Raw genomic sequence first — 9,972 nt, 5'->3', positions numbered from 1 at the left:
AGACATTTAGATGCCGAGGAAGGAAGGTAGGAAGGAAGGAGCCAGGTAAAGGAACAAAGGTAGGAAAGTGTACCTGGAAGAGCCAAGGAAAGAAGTGGGAAAAGAAGGAAGGAAGGGAGAAAGGAAAGAGGGAAGGAAGGAATAAAGGAAGGAGGGAAGGAAGGAAATAGACCTGGAGAAGAAGGAAGGGAAGAGGTTGAAAAGACCTTCAAAAGCCCCAAAAATGTACCTTGAGGAGCCAAGGAAGTGAGGGAGGAAGGAAGGAAGGAAGGAAGGAAGGAAATAGACCTGGGGAAGAAGGAAGGGAAGAGGTTGAAAAGACCTTCAAAAGCCCCAAAAATGTACCTTGAGGAGCCAATGAAGGAAGGAAGGAAGGAAGGAAGGAAGGAAGGAAGGAAGGAAGGAAGGAAGGAAGGAAGGAAGGAAGGAAGGAAGGAAGGAAAGAAAGGATGGGAAGTATGTAAGTAACTGAAGAAGCCACCAAACTGAAGGAGGAAAGAAGGTCAATAGACTTTGAAGGAAGGAAAGAAACGAAGGTGGAGAAATATAAATAAAAGAGTCAAGGACGGAAGAAAATAGTACTGGAGCTAAGGAAAGGGAGTAAGGAAACAATATAAGGAGCCAGAGTGCTAAAAGAAAGTAATAAGAAAATATATTGAAGTAGTAAAGAGAGAAAGATCCAAACAGAATTCTAAGCAAAAGAAGTGAAGGTGAAATGAATAACAGAGGAACAGAGAGTTGGAGAAAGGAGAAATGGGGAGGAGAACATCTGGAGGAGGGGATGGAGGGGCAATGAAGAGGTCAAGTAAAGAGAGAACTCCACCCATAGAGAGGGGAGGAAAACATATGATAAGGGGGAGGAGGGGGGAGGAAAGCTAAAGGAGGCGAGAGGGAGTCCCACCCTGAGTGACGGAGGAGGGGATTTTATGCTGGAGCTAAATGACAAACAGATCCAGAGTCAGTCACGTCTCCTCCACACTGATCTCCGATCTCATGCACTCACAATATATTTAGGAGCTTGTGTTTTTTTACTTCATTGTATTGAAATGGTTCACAAATTTGAGGGCCTAAACATTCACCCAAAGTGGATTTATTTGGGCAGGATCGTCAGGTGTTGTATGTTTTGGTGGGTCGCGTGTTTGTGTGCAAATAGCGCCCCCTAAAAAGTTGCCAAAAGGCAGCCCATCGCTCAGGCTTCACCTAGACGTCTGGAAGTTGGTGGGCATGTGTAGCATGATGAGAAGCACAAAAACGCCTCTTGGGGGCATACCGTAAAACCAACAGGAAGTGGGTGCATTTTGTATTTTAGGTGCTTTTTTTCCCCACTTTTCATGTGCCGTTGAAGGAACGTATGAAAGGAGCACGGAAGGTAAAAAGCAAGGAAAGTAGACATTGAGAAGCAAAGCAAGGAGGGAAGGAAGGAGGGAAGGAACAGTGAGGGTATCTTCAATGCACATCCGAAATATTTTCTCTCCCCAAAACGTTTAATCAGATCAGATATTTCATGGATAATGCTCGTACACCTTGAATACGCTGTTGCTTTTTATATCGTTTGTGTTTCCTAACAACAGCAGCTTCACTACTCTCATTTAAACTTACCAGCACTAAGAACCTCTTCTCCTCTGGACGTAAACCGGTTTAGAAATAGAACAGTGTTTCTGTAGGTCGTCCTGAAGTTACCATCTCTAGATTTTGGATTTTTGCAGAAAAAGAGATCTGTTTGGCAAACACATGTTTATGATGGTTCCACGTTTTCATTATCTTTGAAGCGTAGATGCAATCCCCAGAAGTAGATCACAGTCACATGACTTCATGTCACCACCGCTAAGCTAATGGCAGCTAATGTTTGCCATGTTGGCATTTAGTAGTGTCGAAATTTGTTAGGAACCGCACATTTCAAGACACATTTGACCTTCAGACATCCCCAGGGGGGTGTTTTATGAACAAAATGGAAATCTAACACCTTATTTCAGGCAACCAATGAAAACCACATTCAAAAACCAGAGAAACTGAAACGTGGACCCCACACATCTCACATAACTGTGTTAGGTTATCTCAAAGCAATAATATTAACCTGATCGTTTTTTATTTCAACTTGATATTATTGCTTTCAACTAACCTATTAAAGTCATGTGAAATAATACATTTAATTAAAGTCAATGTTTCTTCAGTGCATTGACAGAGGGAACCAGAAGAGCTAAAATGCCGACTTATTTCCTGGTTTAAGGACTCATTCCTGCACCACTCTACTGGCTCCTCATAAGACCAGTAATCAAACACCACAGGGAATGTTGTCGTCTCGGGTCCCCTGAAGCTGACATGTTGTAGAAACACATTCTCACAGTATAGCATAAAAATCAGTAGAAGCAAGAGGCCCGCTGATCAGGTGTTACAGGTGTTCATGTGATCCAGGTGAGTGTCAGGTGTTATCAGTGAAAACTTGTCCCAGTATGGACAGCCGGGCGCTGAACGGCTGAACGGGGCAGGACAGCAGCGGGGGGGTCTTCTTCTCGCCTGGTTTTAAAGCAATACTCTCCGATTGTCTGTGGGGAGGGTCTTCAGTCTGTTTGGCGGTGGGCTTTGATTTGGACTTCTTCTCTTCGGGCTGCGTCAGGCTGAGCAGGATGTCTCTGAGCTCCTGTCGTTCCTGGCGGTGGCGGCTGCAGCAGTACAGCGCCGCCGGGTCCAGAGGGTGGGCCTCGGTGTTGAAGATGAACCCCCCAGCCCCTAAAACACACTGCCCGTCCTCGCCTCCCTCCTCCCAGGTCCCGTCCCCCTCCGCTGCCCCACCGTGCAGGAAGTGGGTGGGGTCAAAGAGCAGGTAGAGGTACTTGACGGTTTCAGCGAGAAAGAAAGACTCCATCCTGTTGTCCAGCTGGTGATCCCGCAGGTCTTTCACCTGCACGGAGAATATCTCATTTTAACACGTTCAAACGAGTATTTAGAAAGATTTATGTTCTTGTTTTGACGGATGTGCACGTAACTAAACAAAAGTACACCTAAGGGCCATTATGTAGTATTTAGGGGGCTCTTCTAGCAGAACCGTATTCAAATGTATAATTGTATTGTTTTGTTCTTTTGTGTAAAATCACCTGAAATGAAGAGCATTGTTCTGCTCCTTAAATTATCCCTTCATCTAATTTGGGGGTGGGTCCCCTTCCACGCACCCTGCTTTGTTTCAGCAGCAGCTCAGAACGGACATACCAAACTCTGACTCGCATGTATTACTATCAGCCGTCTGAGTTTCGTTGCTTCTAAAGTAGTTGGTAAGTAAGAGTTTATCTATAAAAATACTTTCACGTAGACTTTTAAATCTATTTGACTAAAATAAATGATAGAATAATCAGGTCTTTGTTAGCGATTCATGTGGTAAATTATCAGAGCAGTTTTTGGATGGATTTACATGAGATTTGGTTCAGACATTCATGTTCCTCAGAGGATGAACCGGAGTAACTTTGATTGCTCTGACTTTAATTTATGACCAAATAGCTGCAGAACTAATGACATGACCATCAGCCTTAGCTGTGCTTTGTCTTTAGTGCTAACTTTAGCATGCTAGCATGGCGGACAAGGTAAATATTATACCTGGTAAAAACATCAGCATGTCTGCATTGGTATACCAGCATGTCATGTTGTAGATGAGTTCTTATAACAGATCTTACGCTGGCGTATCCGCAGGGCGTCCTGGTGATCTTCTCGATGGACTCCAGAGCGTCGAGGCCCAGCTGGAGGTAGGTGTGGTCGCCTGTAGCCCTGAACAGGTACATGGCGCTCTCTATCAACTCTGAAACAAATAAAACACCACACAGAAACACTTACTGTATATGCGTTTTAAAAATCAGGGAACGTTTAGCGGTCAGCTGCTGCAAAGAGCAGAGTCTGCAATACTTATCAAAATAAAAGCCCCATTTTTGCATCGTTGAGGTCCTTTAGAAGTCTTAATGAACTGTAACCAAAATAGAGATGCTCAAACCCATGAAAACTAACATTTTTATTCCTACAGCATCATTTATTAATTATATTAGATCCGGCTTTTAATCTAGAGCAGGGGTGTCCAAGCTTGTTATGCAAATAAGTCTTTTTTCTGTCAACTTAGAATTGTTAGAAAGTGCTTTCAGCTTTAATGAACTGAATGTTTTGAACGAAAAGTAGGCTTATTAACACATGAATACTGTGTAGTATATGTTTACATATTTAAGGTGTACAATATAAGACAAGCATAAGTTTCAGGTGTGGGCCGATTAAAAATGGACCACGGGCTGCATTTGGCCCCCATGCCGTAGTTTGGACACCTCTGATCTAGAGCATGGCTTCAACATTGTAGTTTCCACTATTCTCCACCAGACTGAGACGTTTTCTTACTTTTGCCCCATGGTGCAAGTACACGCTGTTGTCCACTAGGGGCAGTGCTGCTGGATAATGTGTTTGACTCAAAGCATCAAAATCAATGTTGTTGCAAATCATTGAGTAAGACTTAATCAAACATAAAATAATACAACTGTTTTGGGGACATTATGTTACCAAGCTAAAAATCAAAGGGTTTTAACAGTTTTAGTTATTATTAGGACTGATGTTGGTTTTAAAGTAACTGAATAATATCAATATATAACTTTTTGGCACAGACATTGTATTCGGATGGTATCAGAGCAATGTTTTAAAGGGAAGTGTTGACAGCGTCTAATGATGTCCGATATTTTACAGGTGATTGCTGGTAATAGGTGGGGGGTCTGACCTGGTCTCAGTGGGTATCCCTCTCTCTTGTCCACAGTGTAACCTGAGGGATGCTGTAAAACTCCGGCAGACCTCCAAACTGCCTCCACACGGAGTAATAGTTCTGGAAAGTTCTCACTGCACTGTCCAGGTTCCCCAGGAGAGACTGCAATCAATATGTATATGATTATATGTTGAAGCCCAGGTTAGGAAAGGATTGCATGTGTTAGCAGTGAACTGTTTGGACCTGCAGGCCGGGCCAGAAGGCCTCCAGAGACTGGAACACGGGCATGGTGACGGTCCCTTTGTGCATCTGGACCCACAGGTACCAGTCATCAAACCGGGTGTAGTTCTGAATGGCTCGATCGTACTCTGAGGAGAGACATCACATGGATGTTAATCGGAATTTATTTACTTTGGTCTCCATTCTATACCCGTCTGTCTCACCCAGGAACATGTTGAGCAGCTCCTCGTCCTGCAGCATGATGGCTCCTTTCACCAGGTACTCAAAGTAGGAGTCCACCCCCGCTCCGATACCAGCGTCCTGAGCCACCCACTTCTTAGACAGGATGTCAATGTGGTTCCCCACCTGGACAGAGAGACAGACAGGTAAGAAGGACAGACGGGTGTTGGAAAAAGTACTTTTGCTTTCTCCATTGAAACCTGTACTTCAACAGGTTTGTTTTTGAATGGCTCTTATATGCTTTTCTGTTAACATGGAAAGAATGTAATTTAAAAAGCTGTTTTTACGCAAGATTAAGGAACCCACCAAATCACCAGGTAAGTCATGCCTTTACTTCCTCTTTTATTTAAAAGCATTTAGCAAGACTATTTCTCTGAGCTCTATTACTTTCGGCAATGTTTCAAAGCAGACGTTGCACAACACTCAGATGTCCCTTTTACAATTTCTGTATTTGTATTTGGGATGACAAGCATGGAGAAGTCCTGAGAATACAAAGTGCTGTTTCTGGGTCTTTCTACACAAGGTTAAGACCCTAATAGAATAGCAGAAGACCAAGAATTGCAATACATATGTAAATGTAACACATGTACTCACAGAAGTGAGTCAACACTGTCATACTGAGCAGAGGATAACATTAACATATGAATTAAAAAAGTGGAGGAAGCTACTCTTTGTATCTGAAGTAAAAACAGACGTAGCTACCAGGCCGATGTCAGATCTGGTCTTCCACAGGGCCCTCAGGGCTTCTCGGGCTGCGTCCTCAAACGTTGCGTCTCCTGTTAGTCGGCTCAGCGTGGCGAACTCCAGGATGAAGGTTCCCACGCCGGCGGTGCAAGTGACGGGTGTCTCGGTGGGACTGACGCCCTTCAGCAGGTTCACCGTGCCGTACGGCATGCCGGTGGGAGTCTGGAACGCTGAAATCATAAACCCAGTTAATGCTGAGCTGAAAGCGCAAAGAAAATCAAAGCGTTAACGAAGATTGTGTCGCTTGTGACGACTTCAAATCACATTTTCAAAGTGCAGTTCTTTCAGCTCTGATAATAAATGATGATTAGTGGAATGATTGTGTTTAGAGATGTAAACGTCGGCATGAAGATGCTGTTGGTGGTGGATGTGCAACGTGAGGATTCTCTTTCATCACACACATCATGTTATTTTATTCCACTGTCTCAAACTAGTTTGGTAATCATGTCAATACTTAATTGTTATTAATTTGTACAAATGTGTTGCTATAGTCCAACCAAATGTTATAAAAAAATACCGTATGGTTATTATCTGCATAATGTGTGTCCTGTACTGCAGGATCCGTGTGTGAGTTAGCTCTGGCCCCACTTCAAGACAAAATTTGTGAGAATTTATTTTCATAATCATCCAAATAGCACACACATTTCCCTCAAAGCTGTCGGACCGCGGGTACACATTTGCAAACATTTGCATTTGCTTTGGTGGCACACAACCATCCTGGTCTAATGAATGGATTTACTGTGTTGGCGGTGTGTGTGTGTGTGTGTGTGTGTGTGTGTGTGTGTGTGTGTGTGTGTGTGTGTGTGTGTGTGTGTGTGTGTGTGTGTGTGTGTGTGTGTGTGTGTGTGTTGGTTATTATCTGCATAATATGCAAAGGATTTTTGCCTCTGGCTAATTTGCATGACGTGATGATGCTTCAGAGACTTTTATGTGAAACATGATCTGCTCTTTAAACAGTTGCAATCTGAAGCCACCCATAGAAACCATTCAGAGAGCAAACAAAGATGGATGCAGTTTGTGTAAGTGTGTGTGTGTGTGTGTGTGTGTGTGTGTGTGTGTGTGTGTGTGTGTGTGTGTGTGTGTGTGTGTGTGTGTGTGTGTGTGTGTGTGTGTGTGTGTGTGTGTGGGGGGGTTGTAGTTGTGTTGTGTTGTGTTTTGTACCAGGTAACAGTTTCCGTGCAGCGTCCTCGGCCATCCTCAGCAGCGGTCCTGAACACGGCCAACCGGGCTCCAGCTGCATGCCGGCCCGACCTGCCAACAGGTGAGCCGACAGAAGACCCCCCACCACTACACACACACACACACACACACACACACACACACACACAGAGCAGTTTAACTACTGAACAAAGCAATACAATCCCTCTGACATAAAAACACACATTTTATTTGCCCCCTCTGTACCTCTGATATTGGTTTCGAACACGGAGGCGTTGACGTCGATGTCAAAGTCCATGGTGTCTTGGAGGAGCGACGCCACACGCTGAAACTCTGTTTGGTTTCCCAAAACCTTCAGAGACAAACTTTGAAATTACACATGAACTCGAACTAAACTTTAACCATCAACAGGAAGTCTGTTTCTGCTCAAATCAGAGATAATCCAAGACCTTTACAGTGTGAAAAATCTGGGGAAGTAATTCAAAAACATATTTTTTGTTTGATCTCACCAGCAGAGTGTCGAGAGCATCAATGAGAGTGAGAGAGAAACTGATGAGAAAAGATGGAGGACAGATATTTCATTATTGGCTGATTTAAATTGGAAAATATTTAATGGTACACAAAGAATTGCAGCAAATAACACATACTCTCAAACACACAATAAGATATCGTTTGGAAGCTAAATCAGAACATGAATACTTTTATTTGACATCTTATAAAAGAAGGAAAAGAGAAACTATACAACATTTTTACACAAGTTCATTTTGTTTATCGGAGCATTAATGAGGGAGCTTGTCCCTATTATGTTTTTGTAGTGTGTTATATAGGTATTTGTGCATGTAAATGTTCTGTAAAGGCTAAAATCCCAAAGGAATAGATTTGTTCTACATGTACAAGAGGGAATTGTACATGTAGGCTAAGGGGCGGGACATCTCTAAGCAGGCACCACTCAAAAATGAGCCGTCCAGCTAACCAATCAGAGCAGACTGGGCTCTGGTTTCAGACAGAGGGTGGAAAGAGGTGCTGCAGCACAGGCAGTATGAGAAACATAAAGAGCTTTCTGAACATTAAAGCATGGAGACATGTCCCAGGAGAGACACTACACACTGATATGAGCAGAATATCGCCCCTTGGACTTTTTAGATTTCTCAAAGAAAAGGCAGCAAAGTTGGCACAATTTACACACTTGACATTTTTTAATATATAAAGTAATCATCAAAAGATAAAACGTTTTTGTTGGGTCAGAAGCATCTAATGAAGTCATCTAAAACAGAAGCAAAAGAATCAATCGTTTAACTACAAATGTAAAAATAACCGGTGATGTCTGTAAAGCAACACACTGCAGTCTTTACACATTTGGAGGGTATTTCATTTTTCTTGATTATGACACCTCACCTGCCCCAGGTGTCCTGTCCGTCACAGGTGAGGGGGCGGAGCTCGTCGTAAGGGAAAGCGTTGTCAAGGTAACTGTTGTAGGCATGGTAGAACATGGATTTGATGCGCTGTCTGCAAAATGAAGCAGAGAGAAAATGAGTTAATCCGTTTTTTAAGGCTTGATATTCATCGGTTCAGTTAAGACAAAAAAACTTTATTGACAGAAAGACTGGAGACAAAACAAATGCTTTATCTTCTCATTATTTTAAGCACACAATGCATACCTTTACTATAGGTAAGGAATGGAATGCAGTACGTGTATTTCTCCGGATGTGTTGCAGTGTTACCTGACTGCACATATGATTAAATGCAGTAAATTGGCCCCACATTGAAAACCAAAAACGTTTCAGTGCTTAAACATATTCATAAGTCATAAAGACAGGATAATATAATATTCTATTATAATAGTATACTGTTAAATTAGCCATTATGCATTCTAAGTACTTCTAATGTTGATACTATGAGTAGATTGTGCTGATAATACTTGTGTACTTTTACTTAAGTTACAATTTTACATCAAGAACTTTTACTTGGAATGGAGTATTTTATGACCATGGTATTTTTGCGTTTACTTCAGTACAAGATCTGAGTACCCCTGTGCACAATGAATACTTTACCTTTGAATTATTCTGAGTACATAATGCACACCTTTACGTGGAAAGGATTTGAATGCAGTACATGAAGTTTAATCTTTTGGCTTTGTGGTTTGGTGCTTTTACTCCTGATGTGTTGCAGTAGTGTTACCTGACAGCAGTCCTCTTTTAGTACGTCATACTTTTCTACTTTTATTTGAGTAACTTTTGCAATGCATGACTTTTACTTGTAACAGATTATTCCTACACTGTGATATTTGTACTGTGATTCAAGTGCAAGATCTGAGTACTTCTCCAACACAATGCATACTTCATCTTTTCATTCTTTAAAGTACATGATGCACGCCTTTACAAGGTAAAGATTTGAATGCAGTACTTGTAGTGTAGTCTTTTGACTTCTCGGGATGTGTTGCAGTAGTGTAACCTGTAATTTCCCTGTTAATAAAGTATCTATCTACCTGACTGCAGACATATCCTCCTCACTGAACTGACGCGCATCGATCAGCAGCCACACAAGCACGGTCACGCACACGGCAGCTCGCATGGAGACACACGAGTGGACCCTCGGGAGCGAGTAACAGGTGAACACGGGTCCAAAAAATCTAAATATCACAAATAAAAAGAAGGGAACACACGAGCAAAGGTGGGTTTCTGCTGTTGTTTTTCAGCTGTCAGGAAGTGAACGATGTGCGCACGCGCCGTGGGGTTGCGCTGATGCCGAAACTGAGCTGCGTTCAAGAACAAAGAGTTGTGTTTTTTCACAGCGTTATCGATTTTAAAATACAACTGATAAAAGGAGGAGACTGCTATAGGACATTAGACAACTGATGGCGAAACAAAACATGAGTTAGCTCCTGTTTTGATGGTAAT

General features: G+C 42.5%; 1 protein-coding gene across 1 annotated transcript; it reads right to left on the bottom strand.

The window, feature by feature from the left end:
• Positions 1 to 2,005: 2,005 nt before the first annotated feature.
• edem2 (ER degradation enhancer, mannosidase alpha-like 2) lies at positions 2,006 to 9,791 on the bottom strand. Its single transcript, XM_063895365.1, is given in 12 exon segments — positions 2,006 to 2,899; positions 3,663 to 3,784; positions 4,733 to 4,777; positions 4,780 to 4,876; positions 4,958 to 5,082; positions 5,158 to 5,299; positions 5,876 to 6,087; positions 7,079 to 7,204; positions 7,322 to 7,427; positions 7,585 to 7,624; positions 8,471 to 8,581; positions 9,561 to 9,791. Coding segments are annotated over 12 exon segments (1,692 nt in total). The 5' UTR covers positions 9,647 to 9,791; the 3' UTR covers positions 2,006 to 2,419.
• Positions 9,792 to 9,972: the final 181 nt, after the last annotated feature.

The sequence above is a fragment of the Eleginops maclovinus genome, chromosome 1 (genome assembly GCF_036324505.1).
Source record: "Eleginops maclovinus isolate JMC-PN-2008 ecotype Puerto Natales chromosome 1, JC_Emac_rtc_rv5, whole genome shotgun sequence".
NCBI lineage: Eukaryota > Metazoa > Chordata > Actinopteri > Perciformes > Eleginopidae > Eleginops > Eleginops maclovinus.
Note: the sequence above shows the minus strand (reverse complement) of the source record. Positions and strands in the feature narration are given on the sequence as shown.